This window comes from Eleginops maclovinus, chromosome 10 (genome assembly GCF_036324505.1).
Source record: "Eleginops maclovinus isolate JMC-PN-2008 ecotype Puerto Natales chromosome 10, JC_Emac_rtc_rv5, whole genome shotgun sequence".
Classification (NCBI taxonomy): Eukaryota; Metazoa; Chordata; class Actinopteri; order Perciformes; family Eleginopidae; genus Eleginops; species Eleginops maclovinus.
The window spans coordinates 3,758,289-3,775,549 of NC_086358.1; the positions used below are offsets into that span (position 1 = coordinate 3,758,289).

Below are 17,261 nucleotides of genomic sequence, written 5' to 3' on the forward strand. Positions count from 1 at the left end.
CACACATCGGACCACTTTGCATGCAGTCTGGAGGCTTAGGCCTGAGACTCATATTTAACTTGGACAATTACTTGTTGGTTGTGGCAGCTGTGCAAAAAGTAGTGGCACATACTGTATGAATGTCCACAGGAACACAGTGAGGATGAGCAGTAACAAAGTAATGTCAGTTGTGACATCAAGAACGGTAGCTGGTAGCTGCAAAACATCCAAGCTTGGCGTGTTTGTGGTTTAATTTGTTCCTGTGTTTTGAATGCAAAATGTCCTCGACATGCATAAAAATTCAATTTAACAAGTTGAATTAATTTTCTGATTCAAACTGAAAAGATTTGAGTCAAAACCCTGTAATATGTCAGGTAAAAGCTCCAGCTCCCAAGGCCAAAGCAGGTCCATCAAAAGCATGACCTCCCGTCTGCCCGACCTACTGGCGTGATTCCTGCTCCCGCCCCGTGTCGCTGTTCAATGCTCCGGTGAACGGCTGCGCCCTCTGCCTCGGGTCAGACTCCTATAATTAGGACGATTGCACCTCCACTCTTCATTTGACTTCCATTCAGGCATGGAGGAAAACATATAATAGTGAGAAGCCTTTTGAGCTGAGGCAGGCAGAGCACCTACAGCGCAATCAGGCCCTGAATGTTTGCAGCGATGAGTTCACGCTGAGCGGTCGGCCTTCGTTTTGAGACTCGTTTGGCAGCGTCACGCTACGTAGTAAGACACGAAGAGGTGTAGGTGGTCACTCTTTACTGTGAGAGGAAAGTGAGGGACTGTTGATCAGTTTGAGTTATTTTGTGATATGGCACAGAAATCAACCTTGTGAGTAGAGCTTTTGTGGCGTAATGGCTAGTTGGTGAACTACTTAAGCTAGCCAGGCAGCAACACGCTAACACCTGTCAGTCACAAAGGTTCCCAGAGATGTAAGCATTACTTCTCAGGAATGTTTTTGAGTTAATGGGAAAAAAAGCGTGTAAGAACCTTGCTTGGTGATGACATCAACGATAGCTTGGTCGGTTTAGGGTTCATAAAGACTTATTTGTACCAGCAACTCCTGTCTCAAACGGTCTGCCAACGATGCTCTTTTGTAGAGCAGTTTCTACCCCATCATAGACGGTTTAATAAAAGTGAATTGGATTGGATTCTCAGGCTTTGAGTGAAGATTTTTGGTCATCCGGTACATCTCACAAAATGTTTACTAAATTTAAAAAACAATGCATTTATTTGGATTTATTCTGCCTCAGTTAGAGAATCCACCTATCACGTCAATGCTACTGGAATGAATTGATTTTCTATTTCTAACTCTAGACCATACCCTGTTCTCCTATTCAAAAGAAGGTTATCAATCTCCGATACATTCGTGGAAACCATAGGTTGTTGGGTTAAATAAAGAGACAAATAAGCTCAACAGAAAAAGTCTCAATGAAATTGTCCTTGAAATTAATCCAAACTAAAAAGGGATAATGATAAATAATGCACGTTATCTCTTTGTCTTTGGACCCAGTACGTCAATAAGCGACTGAACGTACCTACCATCACAGTATTTTGAGCCAGTTCTGATAATAATAATACATTTAATCCCTCAAATGTTGTCCTCAAAATGTAGGAAAACTGGAGAATGTCATAATAAAAGTAGCTCCCACTGAGCTGGATGTTTCCAGCCGGCGGACTACCTGTGTCCTTTACTCTCTGCTGTGGCATTTTTTGTCTGACTGCCTCTTGTGATGAAAAATGTCAGACATGACTGCTTCCTGAACCACTCGTCTGTGGGGCTGACCCCATCAAGCGGGACCCAGCCAGCGCTACCAATTCCCCGCTTTCTATCGGGTTCATTTTGACTTTTACCGCCACGGGATGGGATTCTTTTTTGGGTTTTGTTTACCAACTCTTCCCTGCCTGCTTACCAATTGTTCCAGTGCCTGAACTGGCTTTAAGGGATGGAGCAGTACGCCAGGGCAAGGAGGGCTCATATTTCCACATTTCTGCCTTGGTGGATTAAGTCAATTGGTTCTGATAATGCACATCCTGAGCAAACATTGACCTGCTTCTCAACTGTGTTGCAAACAGAACCACCAGCTGTCAAGAAAAAGTATCGGGTTGAAGGAAAAAAACCATGAATATTTGCAAAGGATTCTCATCGGAAGCAAACAGGTTTATGGGATTGCAAACTCGATTTATATACGATTCCTTTTGTTTGACTTCTTTGTTTGAGTTTTGGATTTTTCAGAGACGATAATCATAAAGTTTGACACACACACACACACACACACACACACACACGCGCGCGCGCTGACGTAGAAAAAGTTATCAAGAGTGAGATGTGCGCAGCGTGCAAGAGGACACAAGATGGTGCGAAATTGCAAACTAAATTACATATGAATCAATAATATCTCCTGCTGGAACGATGCACAACAGGGAAACAAATCATGCCTTTCAAGGTGGGCGGGGGAGGGGGTGAATTATTATTATTTACTGTCTCATCATGACTGTACTCCACTATCACAGAAAAGATTCATCACAGCCCAGATATCTCTCCATTCAGACATAAAGGGAGCAGAAGTAGAAGAAAAAGGGGTGAAAAAGAAGGAGAATAAGAGAGAAAAGGCTATGTATATTTATATATATAAAAAGCATAATATCAGTTATCGCTACAAAGGGCCAAGGTCTGGAGTTTCACAGTCTTTCATGTACAACCGGCGCAGTACCGACTCTTCGTCTCCCCGCTGCGATGACGCCTGCCGCTCGGCACTGTGGGAGCGCAGGGGAAAGCAGAGTCCACGCTGTAATGTATTCTGTGTGTGTGTGTGTGTGTGTGTGTGTGTGTGTGTGTGTGTGACACATTTTAATGCTCTGATGACTTCTTCAATCCTGTTCCACGCTTTCACTTTGGTCTCCGGTCATGTGACCCCTCGAGGCAGTGGGAGGTTTCACAGCATGAGGCGAAGAAAAAGAAACACCCCCTCCTGTAGCCCCCCCCTTATCTTACGCTCAACGGCCTTCGCTTATTCATCTTTTGATTCAGAAGCTGTAGTATTAGACCCCCCCCCACTCCTCTCTCCCTGCAGTCTGGTGTACCCAAACTGAGTCTATCTCTGCAGGAGCGTCCAATAAAATGTGTCACACTGAAATGTTTTAGCTCATCCGATTGTCCGACACTATTTACATGCTTTAAAATGGACAATTTACACCCTTTTCTTTTGCTTGTGTTTTGGTTAAATCTGCAAATATATTTCTAAAAACACCTAATCTGTCCTAATTTTGTTGAGCTTTGTCTGATTACAATGGGATCTCTATCTGTAAAGAGGGTCTTCATTATATAGAGTGCTGCTTGTACCTCTAAGTCAAAATAAAGACTGTAGCTGCAGCTGCTAACAAATCTCTCATCGTTACAAAACAAGCAAACAGGCTCAGAGAAACCCTAAGACGGTTCGGCCTTTTTGTCAGATTTTTTTGTTGTAAATATTTGAGTTTTTTTCCTGCTGGTTGTGAAATTATCTTTGCAGCTGCAGCTCGAGTACGGTGAGTGATCTAATCCAGTTTCTCATGGCAGTGTGTTTTTTAATTACAAGCTAAAGGAAAAGGACGTTGTCGTCGTTTCTGGCTTTTGTCTAAAACTAGTGAAGCGTATAATGCTCTATAAAATCTGTGCGGTAAATATTTTGAAGCCAAAGTTGAAATTTGGCCCACTTATTGAAAATGTTAGGCATATAGTTATTACATTGACCCATATTGTATGTGTGGTCCGTGTTTGCTTAATCTATTACGTACATAACATTTATTTTCTCATTTGTTAAGTAATTTTGTCCACTTTTCTGTATGATGAGGACCATTCCCAAACCTTGACTTAATGACACTTTATTTAACACAGTTATTTATTTATTGCTACTTAACACACAGACTTAAAACTGGTATTGATTTTCAACATGACATGCCCCTTGTGCAGCTGTAGCTCAAAAACAATCTCCCTTTAGTTTACTGCGCTTACTGTCAATAGTTTTATAATCGAAAGCAATTTATGGATCCAAAACTGTTAGCTATCATTGAATGGAAAAGGTAGTTAATTCTGATTTAGCTGCCATTTACAAAGGTTAAATTGCTCTTGAGTTTTATTGGTTAATAGTCACTAGCAGGAGTTTAATTTGGGGAAGCACTGAGCGTGTTTTTGAAATCAAACTGTTAGATTTAAAGATAAAACATGCACAAATTAATCAAAATATCAGCCTGCTTTAACTGAATAATGCAAATATTAGTTGTTGAAGAAACCGTTCTGATAAAACCCTGTTCTTCGATAGTTGATTCAGTATGTTCATGTGTAATATGTTTCTGCGTGAGCATGAATGTGTGTTTACTCGATGGAGCCTCTGCGAGCCGCAGCATCATCCCGGTGCCGCCTCCCATGCCTCCTCTGGACCAGCTGTCACCACACAGACGAGATCAGAACAGAACAATGCCGATGTGACAGCCATTCTCTGAGCTGGAGCCTTGTGGAAAAAAAGAGCGACCTTCAAGCTGCGGATATCAGGAAGGCGCTTCTGAATAGCAACAGTACAAAGCCCTGCACGTCTGCAGTCCAAAGCCCGGGGCCCTTGTCACGTCTGTCTGAAAGCCCTCAGGAGATTTGTGTGGTGAATCATGAGGGAGTGTTATTTCTTCCAAACTGTCCGTAGCTTTGTTGATGAGCAGAACCCATGGTGTGAGGTTTGTGGGTAAACTTGCTGTGTTTCCTCCCTCCCGCTTCAGTGCCTTACCCCCTAATATTGCTTCTCAGGTTTGGTTCGTTAAAGCCAATCCATTTTATTATCAGCAGTTTCCCGCTTTATCATCCGTGTGTAGTAGAGTAGATATTAGCTGTGAGACAACACTCTTAATATCTCCACAAGTGTACACACCCCCCCGCTCTGTAGGCTCTTTGAAGTTATGGTTACAGATGCCTCCAAATAGCAGGCCGTCCGTTCGGCAACAAAGGTCTGTGTAGTGATTTGATTGGTGAACTCAAGACACACTGCCACTGTCCCACCACATTCACTGGTATACCAACGAGCCACACAAACACACATAGATCTGCGCCTTTGACCAACGCAGGGGTCGGTGTCTGCACTCAGTGATTACTTGTGCCACCACTCCACATGCATCCTTTCCCCCTGTTTGTTTCTTCCTTGCTTCCTCGCTCACACAGTCACTTCTGTCTTGCTGTTGGTCACATAGTATGGCTGTGTGGGGAGGAAGTGTTGACTGTGACTCTGGCCTCTGGTGCTTCGGAGCTGGTTGGGCTCTAGCACGGTACACTGAGGCCTCTTGTGGCCGTAGGTCTTCCTCCGGCCCACAGTCTCAGTCCCATCCCAGGCCTTCATCCCCATCCCCAACGTATGCCCAGAGGCGATTGTGTTGGAGCTGTACGCCATTGGTCGGCCCATTGTAGCCGAACCGCGGCTAATGGCGGTCTCGTTGCCCCTGGAGATGCCCATGGACATTCCACCTGGCATGGTCCCCGCCATGTGTGCCATGGAGGTAGCCCCATGTCCTGGCGGCTTGCTACTGTGGCTGTGGCCATAACTGTGGGACTGAGGGTGGGAGCTGTGGGAGCTGTGACCCAAGTGACCATGGCTGCCTTTGTGTTTCTGGCCATTCGCCTTGAGTCCCCCTCCTCCGAGACCGGCTATGTGCCGCTCTGTCGGGAGGGTCGAGTGGGAAGAGATGCTGGGCATCTCGGTGACATAGGTTGCCACTGGCTCGGGAGTTAGTGGACCCAGGGAGGTCATAGGGGTCATGGAGGTCATAGGAGTCATGGAGGTTATAGGGGCCATGGAGGTCATCTGACTGAGGGAAGTCATAGGCGTCATTGAAGTCATGGGCATCATTGATGTCATCTGGTTCATGGAGGCCATCTGGGTCATGGAGGCCATCTGGGTCATGGAGGCCATCTGGGTCATGGTAGCCATCTGGTTCATGTTGGGGTTCATGGAGTTGGAGGCCATTTGATTAGAAGTCATGGGGTTGTTGGTCATCGGAGGAGTCATCGACGACATGTTGCCCAGTGATGGTCTGGAGTTACTCATGGAGGGTCTAGAGTTTCCCATTGGCTGGAGAGGAAGCCCACCTTTAGACGGCAGCTCCACCATCAGCCGGCGCTTGTTGTAGACTTCTCCGTTGTACTTTGCAGCTAAGAAAAGAGAAGGAGAGAAACAAAGACTTAGTGAAACTGTTAAGTGGACATGAAAGAGCTAGATAGTTGCCATCTTGGATGATATGATGATATCTAAATGAATTTGCTTCCTTCAACTCGCTGTTTATTGATTGTTGGCTGTGCTAAAACAATACCCTCAGTGTGTCTGTTTTGCGACTGTGGAAAAAAGCTGTTATATACTTGAATGACTCATAAGACATTCAGCTGCACACTTGCAGAAGTTTGGATAGAAAACATCCCATCCTTTTGTACTCCTACAATCTGAAAAGATCATATAAAAAAATACCTAAATACTTTTTTCTTTGTTAGTCATCTACTGTTTCTGACCGAGCTGGGTGTCAGGGCTACTGTAAGCAACGCCTGCAGGAAGAGACCCGTCGTGCCACCGGGGGAGGGAAATCAAAAGGAAAGCCCAGAGTGTTTCTTCTTCTTCTTCCTTGCCTCTTCGTCCTTTTGTGAAGCCAAGAAAACATCTAATTTTCTGTGAGGTTGGAAGGTGTTCTCTCTGCTAACATAAATATGGTACCGTTGTTGACCATGCTTTCCTTGTCGGGGGGATATGAAGTGGAGTGCACTTCCATTGCTAGAACGTTTACTGGAAAAAGCTTTGGATGAAACTACTATAAGAAGAAAATTATAGTCCTTATTCCAACATGACATGCCCCCTTGTGCAGCTGTAGCTCAAAAACAATTTCCCTTTCCATATAATAAAGCAAAGGTCTTGCATAAACCTTGTGGAAAGCTTACATGAAGGGTAGTGCTTGCTTTTCAAGGTGAATCACCAACATGAAGAAAAGCCAATTGTTTTGATTGTCCAGAAACAGACTCAAGCCCCCTGGCTATCAGACCCTAACCCAACACAATGTTTAAGGGGTTGCTTAACTACATGAAGTTGCAAACACAGCACAGGATGATCCAGAAAAAAAAGGAAATATACCTACAGGATAAACAGACACGCACATACTTAGTCAAACCGGACAGCATCTACCAACCTAGTCTCGCTGTGATCAACGTGTTGGTGTAAGCATCTTCCCATATCTAGTGTGTGTGTGTGTGTGTGTGTGTGTTTCTCTTTAGCCGGAGCAGTCAGGTTTATTGCCTCACATTCATTCCTTTCCGTGTCAGTCACTGTCACCGAGACAGTCTTTCTTATCACTGCCAAACGTGACCTTTTTTTCCCCGTCAAATCCACGTCCACCGTGGAGTCATTACTCTTTAGCCCTTGTTGCCTCGGCGTCCTTGAAGATAAAGTTAACACACTCAGCGAGTTTGCTTTGCCGCTGTAGCTATAAATCTACTTTATCACACTGTGAGCTGGGAGAGAAACGAGTGAAGGAATAGCAGAGGTGTTTGTGAGGGAGGAGGAGGAGGAGGGGGGGGAGCGTTAAGTCGCCGCTATAGGCCGTCCCTGGGGATCAAACCTGCTCGGGCGACAGGTGAATCAATCCGGCGCCGGTCGGCACACCGGTGCACACATCCAGCAGCGCACGTGAGTGGAAATGGAAAACACCGCTGTTACACAGTGTGGGGTCTGCATGCCTCTGGCTCGAAAAGGCCAGCGTCCCACAGAGGCTTACACGCATTATGCATCAGCAAATCAAGCCCTGCATCTCTGGAGTGCCAATAACATAAGGAGATTATTAGGGTTCGACCAAGCAGTCAATCTGAGGGCTTATTAGTTTTAAAAGTCTAAATAAACTTCCTGAGTCATAGCGATCTCATAGTGCTGCCACCCTACCCGCAAAATCCCATTATATAGAGTAAATGCTCTGTGAGTCAAGTCCAGTCTGAGAAGAAACTCTTTGCATTAAAATGGTCATATTATTTGGCAGGAAATTTGCTGATACCATTAAGATACAGAAGGAGAGACGTATGAACGGTATGTTTGTCTGAACCGGTTCTCTGTAAGGCTGATATCTGCTCTGTGGAAATACAATTATGTCAGACAAAGAGGTCGAACCTGGGGGTAATTGTAAACCCAACAATAGGCTGTTCAAGACACAGGTTCTAGCTTCTTGTGCTGGGTTATAAAGGGCTGAGAAATGTCACATCTTATGGCTATTAACCTTTTTTTAGCCTTGGTAAACTTGGAAATATCTGAACAATTATTGGTTGACTTGACATGAAATTTGTAGAGATTAAAGGTGCCAAAGATTCTTAAACTTTCCTTTTGGTGGCACTAGGAGGTGTATATTTTTCTGGGTCTACTGGAAGGATTGTTATGACATTTGGTACCAATATGCACGGTGTCCAGATGTTTTATCCTAGAGATTTTGGTGATTATCTGCACACGAAACATGCCGAAACAAACATGGAAAACTACTCAACATCTGCTTGTTAACAATACAATATGGCTATGATAGCAAAACTCAAACCACTTCTGTTTAGTTTACACCCACATGGCAACAAATCAAGAAGCAAACTGGCTTTCTACCTCCAGCTAGAGACATTAAATGATGGCTGAAGTGTGAGGATGTTTTTATGATCTACATGATTTCAAAAAAGGTTTATTATTTTATAATTTCCCGCTGATAAATCTCTTTCGCAGTTTGAAGTCTGTAAAATAAGTCTGTTGTTTCATTCCCTACAGTAGTTAAACTCTCACCCAAAGCGCCACTAGACAGGCCATGAACATCTGATTAACAGGCATTTGAAACACTGTTGTCTCTTCAGGCTTTATGACCATTTTTAAGATGGTCCCCTTGCTATTAAACTTGGGGCATAATTGGTCGTTTGTACTTTTTAAAAAACTTCTCTGGTCCACATCGAGGGACCTTTATTAGCTGCACTTTGCTTTGGCTGCAGCTGGAGTTCAATAACATGATCTTATATATAGATGCACAGGGGGGGATAGTGGAGATGGATATTGATTGACAGAAGTGTAGCTTATCAGTTAGATGGTAGACCATTGGGAAAGTGGAAGAGGCAATTAAAAACAAAAAGGAGCATGGAGGCAGTTGGTGGAAAAAGGTGTTGATCTTAGTCTTAGTTCTATTTCTCATGGGGTCAACAGGCAGAGAGGACAGACTGTGAAGCTGAGGAGAAGAAAAAAGGCAAGAAAAGTCCATTTGTGTTGCTCAAGATTAGTGAAAATAACAAAAAAGCCACTTCTGAAAGAGCTACCGCCATCATTTAGTCTTTCTACCTCTCCACACACACATTTTTCACAGCTTGTGTGGACTACTGCCAGGCGCCTGTGCTGTATATCTCCGGACAGGTTTCCAATCATTTCAGAGGAGCCTCTTTGAACACCACTTGTGGAATGGAAAGCTGTCAGTCAAGTATAAACCCGAGGGGGAGGGGGGCTGCCTTCAATTACAGAAATGGAATCAGATATGAGCCCCTATAAGGGAAAGGGAGGGTCGAGATTAGCCGCCCAATGGTTCTCTAAAGAGCGATATGGAGCTCGATGTATTGAGGAAAGGGAGGGGGGCGGGGGGGATCAGGGGGTGAGGAGGAGATGGTGTGTGTGGGTGAGACAAGAAATGCAGAAAGAAAAGGTGAAGGTAGGAAGCGGGTGATATAGGCACCGATAAGAATGAAGGAAGAACATTGGAAATGGAGAGAGAGGAGGGAGTGAAGGAGCAGGAGAAAAGGTGACGAAGGACGGGAGGAAAAAGACGAGACATAAAAGGTTACGAGACGGTTGAGGATAAGTGGAAGCTGAGGACCGTCTTGTAAAGAAGCAGAGAGGAAGAAGTTGGCAAAGGAAGCAAAGATAATCGTCAGATGTGCTGAAAGGTTTGAGTGCCATCTCTACACCGCTGCCCCGCCCTGTTTGAACCCACATGTGAAAACTGAACCCACACTACTGCTTCTGCTCATCCCATCCCATTAACGTGTAATCCTGTACACGTTATTCTGTTCTCAACCCATTTTTTTCTCCGAGCCTACCGCAGCTTTTTTGATTGATTTCCTGTCCTCCAGGCAGTCCCCGCTCTCAGAACATTTCGGTACGTTTAAAAAAAAAAATCAGCTTGCAGAGAGTTAACACTGCTGCGGGATCATAATCCTTCACAGTGAACATTAAGTCTGGCACTTTCTTTTTTCGTCAAATAATGTGCTGAGAAAGTGCTCCCGTGCTCCCTCACTTTGTTTCTTGGTGTCGGGAACAATTCTTATTTGATAAATATAAAAGGGGTTATAGCGCCAGCCTCTTACCTCACTGTACGCCCAACCTGTAGCCCGCTGAAATGCAACACATAGCTGGTAAAGGAAATAGTCTCGATCGGGGAGTACACATTTTCTTTTGTTTGAAATATCTAACGGTATTTATTTGAGAGTCTTCAATCTGTAGGAAAATGATGTAGTCAAAGTGACCGATGTGTTGTGTAAACCAGAATTTGGTTTCAATAACATTGGCTGAAACAATTTTCAGATAATTGGCGTGTCTTCGCAATGAAACGTTCTTTGGGCCAGGTTTTTTAAATTTGTATCTGCAAGGTTAGTGTGGGTTTATCTTTTACAAATTGCTTGTTTTGGTTAGTCTGTTTGTTTGCCAGTGATGGAGTATGTTGGTATCACTGGTTGGGTGTCAGGGTATGAAATATCTACAAAATACCTGGCCTTTTTCTCCGTAGTTAGTTGTTAAAACTATCCAAAATGTGACCAAAAACTTGCCAAATATACAAGATTATTGTAGTGTGTTGAATAGTTCAGATTTATTATGAAATAAAAAATGTGGAGGAAACAAATTCAATTATGTGAATTAATTTCCCTTCACTCCTGATTTTTGTCTCGTCTCGTCAGCTTTTATTCCTTGTGAATTCACACTTGGGGAAACAAAGATTTTCAGTCAAAATAAAATACATATTTGAATCCTGTTCTCTCACTTCCATTCGGCCAAAAATAATCATTTTTTTCCATCAACCTGCTTCTTCTTTTCCCCTGAAATTTCCCAAAATGCCATCCTCTATCCCCGGAGTGTGTGCTGCGTCCATCTGTTGGTTTTAATGTGTGGCTGAGATGAAAGGAAAGCTGCAGTCTGACATCAGAGGGGAAGATTTTCCAGTTGGGAAACAGTGGGTTAGTGTCCCTTCCTCAAATTGTGGCTGCTCTGCACTCTGGTCTATTGAAGCTTCTGTCAGCGGATAAATTGGCATCTTTTCCCATTCTGGATTCATTCCTTCCGTGTTGAATATTGGTGCGATATATTGAGTTGAGAAAGGATCCCTTTGTTCTCTGACCCTCGGGGACCGCCGTCATCTTCTGTCGGCACGTCAGATAAATGAACAATTTTCTGTCATCACACACAGCTGTAGCTGAAAATATCTATTGTGTGATGTCTATATTCGCCCTGCATTCTGGGAAGGAATAGAAATACACCGCCGCACAATCTGACAACAGTTGCCAGGGTCCAGGACTCGGGGATGATGGCGTTAATCACCGTTTTTATTGATGTTCTCACGAGGTGTCATTCCTTAAAGCCCAAACATGATGTGGTCCACTTTTCACTTATTATTCATCTGTTCTGCTGGCAGTTATATAAACTGCTACTATAATTACACAGCGTCGCCTTTGCTTCCAGGGCATAAAGCAGTACATAAACAAGCATGATAATTTATTACTGTAACATGTCTGGGGATGAGTCACGGTCTTCTGCACGCTGTGTGGTGGAGGGAGTCGCTTTGGTTTACAATACAGAGAAAGTTCACACCTACATTTGTCATCTGAATCAAATGATTTTTACTCTGCTGCTTGGCTTGCAGGCTTTTTAAAAAGAGCTGATTGTTTTTTTAATAAATACAGACAAATGGCATCTTGCAGCTGTTCTGATACGGAGATGTGTGTGTGGATGATATCTGGTGTGAGTGGGCTGAATTTAAGTGAGGGCAGGGCACCTGTCTAGCATAAACAAGCTGACACACGCACTGAAAAATTCACGAGTCAATCTAAAATGAATTCAGGTTATGAAATAGTGATGCCACTGCCAATAGCATATGGGCATGGTGAGGAGAATTTAAATCAGCTGCAACTGGCAAATGAGCTCATTGGATGTGGTGGCGTGCATTAGGCTGTCAAACAGCTTGATAAGCAGGCTGTTACTGTCGTACAGCGCGGCCAGTGTGGTGGTGTCATCAATAACACCTGTCAGCAAGACTCCGTGGCTTCATCGCTGCTGGAGACCCTTTGTGTTTCAGATCAGAGACAGGTTTGGTTAACTGGAAGGAAAACTAGTACAGTACCACTCCAAAATAATTACTCCCTACAGTCAAGAGATTAGCGAAATCAAACGATAAAAAAGGTTTTATTCTTATTTTATGGTGCCTAACTTTAATCGAAAACAACATCTGGCATGGAATTAAACCACAAATGCTCTGGTACGAAAAAAGACCGAACTTCTCCATCGATTCAAGTTTTTGAGCCAAGAAAGAAGCCATAATTGGGCCTTCTATCATCTTACTTGTGGCCTCCAAAAGTCGGTTAAGAGTAGAGGGAATCAGGAGTCAAGGATGCTATAAAACAGTCAACAAAATAGGTTTTCAAAAATAGCGACCCACGAGATGTCCTTACAGCATACAGTCGTCAATGGCCTAATAAAAGTCTCAAAAATCACTGCTCTTAAGGGTCGTTCTGAAGGAAAACTGCCAAAAATTGCTATAGAAAGTGGTAAAATCAACCCCAAATTAAGAAGAGTACACCATAAAGTCCAGTGATTTTCTCACTGTTCTGTAGTTAAGATAATCAGAGAACCCGTCAGACACTCACCCACAGCCTTCAGGGAGGCGTACTTGTTGAAGTCCTTGTTTTGCTGCTGCTGCTGTTGCTGATGCTGCTGCTGCTGCTGCTGTTGCTGCTGCTGCTGCTGCTGCTGCTCGTAGACGTGAGCCAACTGGCTGAGGGCGGGGTAAGGGTGCTGCTGGCCCACGTTCGAGCCCACTCCCACGTTGTTGTTGATCTGACCACCCTCTGTGGGAAGGGACACAGGAAGGTTAGATTGAGGTTTTTTGAAGCTCCTCTTACATAACACTCTCCTTTTTGTTTTTTTTTACACTGAAGGATCTGCCAATTTTAGAAAATGATGCTCGACTATTCTTCCAACATCCATTCATGTCGGTACCATCAGCTGATGGACTCTTGCCATCATTCTACAGCTGCAGCCTATTGTACGTCAGGCTGCCTTGTACACATTTGGACCGTTACCAGGGAGTATACACTGAAAGCTGTATGTCGATTACATGAGGTTTTACCAGTGATTTGACCATGTTTTTCAGTGCTATTATGAAGTTTTAAAGCTGGAATACTCATGTGCCAGAATACAGATTTCAGTATATTGCTGAGCTGGGTTTTTCTATGTAGATTAAAGATGATGAACAGCCACAGAAACATGTTTTATAGACTCTTCTTAAATCCTGGTTGAGAACTGTGTGAAAATAGTTTAAAATGAACAATTAAAGATAAAATCCAGGAACTGAAGGTTTGATTTATAAACAGAGCAACCTAAATTAATCATTTAAATACACTGACTATGTTTCTTGTCTGTAAGTTTGTTTCATGTGGTTTTACTAGACATACAATTCCTAGAAAGCCAGACCAGGCATCCTCTGTTTTTCACCCATATACCCTTGACAGTGTTTTTTCTGAGTTGTGGGAACCATCTGTCTATCTTTATAGCGCTGACCTGAGGTTAATTCCACTGCTGTGGCAAGGAAGAGAGATCTGTCACCGGCAGACGTTTCAGACATCTCAACAGGACCGATGTTCTTGGACATGATTGTAACGTTTGGCCAATCTTTTGCACTCAAATGTGAAACGCTCTGCAATCTAACGGGAGATTAACTTCTGCAATTCAGATTGAGATACTTGTTGAGTTGTCTGCATTAGTTTACAGATTCTGGTTCTCATTTCATCCACTCAGCTGAACTCTAAACGGAAGCTTTACTGTGACAAGTTATGGAAAGAAGAAACGTTGATGTAGTGTAAGATACTTTACGCTATTGTTAGAAATAATCAATATATTAGAGCGGAACTTTAAAAGATAATTCACTGTTTCTGGACGGATTATATTTGTCCACTTCCGGTAGTAACACAGGATGTTGTTTTTAGCCTCAGATAGCATAAAGCTAATATTGTATTGTATATATGAGTAGAGGGAGAAGGACCAGTGGAGTTACATACTAAACACACTGCCTCTACCTCTCACTCATTGATGCTGCAATGATACAGTTGCCTGTTTAATATCTGATAAACCTCCTAAGAATTGCATAATAGAATATTGTAGGACAGACCTCCAGGACTTCACTAACAAGATGGCGACGGTGACGTCATAAGAGGACCCGCCCCCGACGACGTCAGCCTATAGAAGAGGATCCAGCCCCCCGCTACCAACCAATGAGAGCGCGAGAGCGGGGCGCGTCTGATTTTGAAGTTTTTTATTGTATGGTCGGAAAGGGGTGGTTCTATAAAGCATGTTTGGATTGTGAAATCGAGCTCTCTTTTGTTCCGGACCGCCAGACAGTAACTACTGATGAGCTCCACTCAGTCAGTGGCCTGTGGACGCGTGTCCCGGGCTATTGAGCCACAGCTGTGAAACTTTTGTAAAACCTACTACTGCATCCTTTTATTAAACACTCCTTTTATAACTTTTAAGGGAGTTTTGCTTTCTTTCTTTTAAACCGACTCCTGGGCTTCAAATAAACGAACATTTCTTACACTATTTAATTATTCATTATTTTACATCCTATCAATAAGCTTTAGCTAACCATTTCAATCCATCCCTTTCAAGCTACATATTTCAACTGTTTTTTTGTTCCTTTTAGCCACAACTTCATCTGTTTATTATAATTATAATTATAATAGCTTTAATATAATAGTGCTTTATCTGCATCTTTAGCTAAATATGTTAGCCGTCCATCGACTATTTTAAACTAACTATTCAAACTCCCTCTTACTCTAAACTTAATATTTCAATTGTTTGAGCTTTACGTTACTTTTTGATAGCTGTGCCGTGTAGCATACTGCAAAACTAGCATTTTGGTTATATTGACCATACCAGTACATGAACGTGCTAACTGTCGAGTGCAGGCATGTCCAAACTTTTTTCACTGAGGGCCCCATATTGAAAAACTTACGAAGGGCTGGGCCCCTCAGTAGGTAAGGGAAGGTACGTTAATTAATAAGTTATCAAAATCAATCAAATGTAGGTCAATTATGCTTGACTGTCAGAAATCAGAGGTTTACATAGGGTTTTATTTACATGAAGTGTTGGCAGCTCGTTACTTAACACAGAAGCCTCAGATTGTTTTTAATAAGGGGAAACTTAAAGGGTATATTTCACATGTGCTTTGTAAATAAGTGAATGGACTTCTTCAACCAGGATTTGTTAGAAAATCATCAACTGAATTTGTTTGAAATGTGGGCTTATTCCTCCTGAATACTACTCTGTAATATTTGTTTATATTTAATAAGTACTATTTAAGAAAAAGCTAAAGTTTCATGTGTGGGCCATATTTAATTTACTGAGGGCCGATTCAAAATGGACAACAGGCCGCATTTGTCCCCCGGGCCATAGTTTGGACACCCCTGAGCTAGTGTTCACACTATTGAATGATTCATTATTTTACGTCCTATCAATTAGTGTTAGCTAACAACTTCATCCGTTTATCTGCTACTTTTAGATAAATATGTTAACCCTCCAACCGCTACCGTAAGCTAACTATTTCGACTGCTTTTATCAGTGACTTTATCAAACCATTCCAACCATTTATCCCTTACTTTACGCTTAATATTCAAACTGTTTGACTTTGACCTTTTTCCGTTTCTTTTTGATAATTTTTAAAACAGTTTTTCATCCGTTCTGATAGTCATTGGCAATCAATCAGTCCTTCAAGTTCTAGGATATTTTAAAAGAAGCCCTCTCAACCCAAAAATGGCCATCTGATTAGAGTATGGATCAGCCTTAATCAAGCACCGTCCCTTCCTCCTCCAACATGCGGTCACCAGATGGCAGGATATGTAAGGACACATTTGAAGGGCAGCGCCAGAAGCTCGACAGTGTTGTACGAGAGCTGCACTGATCTAACTTTAAAGCCCAGATGGTTGTTAAACTGTGTGGGAATTCAGAGGACACTATCTTCAGCATTGTTCTCTCGCTGCGTTGAGTCCGGACGGATAATTGCAAATTCCTGTTACCGAAGGGCGAAGGTACCCTTTGCTAAGTGAATGCATTCTGTTAAAAGCCCCAAATACTGCCACTTGATAATTGGAGAAGTACGAACATGTTATGAGACGCCGAGCTGGAGGAAGGAACAAGAGAGGGAAAGTGAAAAACAGGGAAACTGAGAGGGAAAAGGATGCATAAGAAATGAAGAGAAGAGAGCTGCAAGAGAAACAAAGGAGCGAAACCATTCAGGCAGGAAGCAGAAGAAGAAAGACGGACAATAGAAGATGGACAGTCTTAATAGAAACTCTCCCCTCTCCTCCTTTCAGCCCTCTTAGGTGCTTCTACAGATAGCCTTTTGTTGCTCAAACGCAAACAAAGAGAATCCATAGGACAACAGCCCGACAATATAAACGTCTTCCATTTCTTCCAGTTTTATCTCAGCGCTGCAAAGGTGCCGCCAAAAGCCATAAACCTGCACAGTCCAACTGTCAAGCAAACAAGTAGTGTTGTTACTAATGAATCACTTAGCCCTGGCGCGGGTTCAAACCACACATACTGACAAGGTATAGAACGAGAGAGGGAGAGAGAAGAGGCAATTGAAAACATCGGCGTGCCAGACAGCGAGAGGCCGTGCAAAAAAAAAAGAACAAGACAAGATTCCCCAATGTGATGAAATGTCCCGTGGTGCTCGGTGAAAAGAGAAAGAAGACACGCGTAGGTTCTTATAGACATCTGGCTAACAAAAGGCTGTGTGAATGGAAATGGCATTGATTCACGATAATGCTGAAGCCCGTCTCTTTCATGCATCTATTAGAATCCCCGGTGAAAGCCCGTCCTCTTCATCGTTTTTATCATAGGAGGCCAAAAATGGGCAGCACGAGGTCACCCATTTTCCAATTTCATAATGGATTCTGCCTGGTTTCAGAGCACCATTCAATACCCTATCAAAGCACTGGTGCACCTCGCCTTGTTTTCAGGCAATGAATG

The 17,261-nt window shown here is 43.0% G+C and overlaps 1 protein-coding gene across 1 annotated transcript in view; it reads right to left on the bottom strand.

The window, feature by feature from the left end:
• Nucleotides 1-3,756: 3,756 nt before the first annotated feature.
• shisa9a (shisa family member 9a) overlaps nt 3,757-17,261 on the bottom strand; it is a 48,705-nt gene continuing 35,200 nt past the window's right edge. Inside the window, exons 3-4 of the mRNA XM_063893283.1 lie at nt 12,881-13,081; nt 3,757-6,148 (exon numbers count right to left, since the gene is read on the bottom strand). Of these exons, the coding sequence (XP_063749353.1) occupies nt 5,157-6,148; nt 12,881-13,081 (1,193 nt within the window). The 3' untranslated portion in view covers nt 3,757-5,156. The remainder of the gene's footprint in view (nt 6,149-12,880; nt 13,082-17,261) is intronic.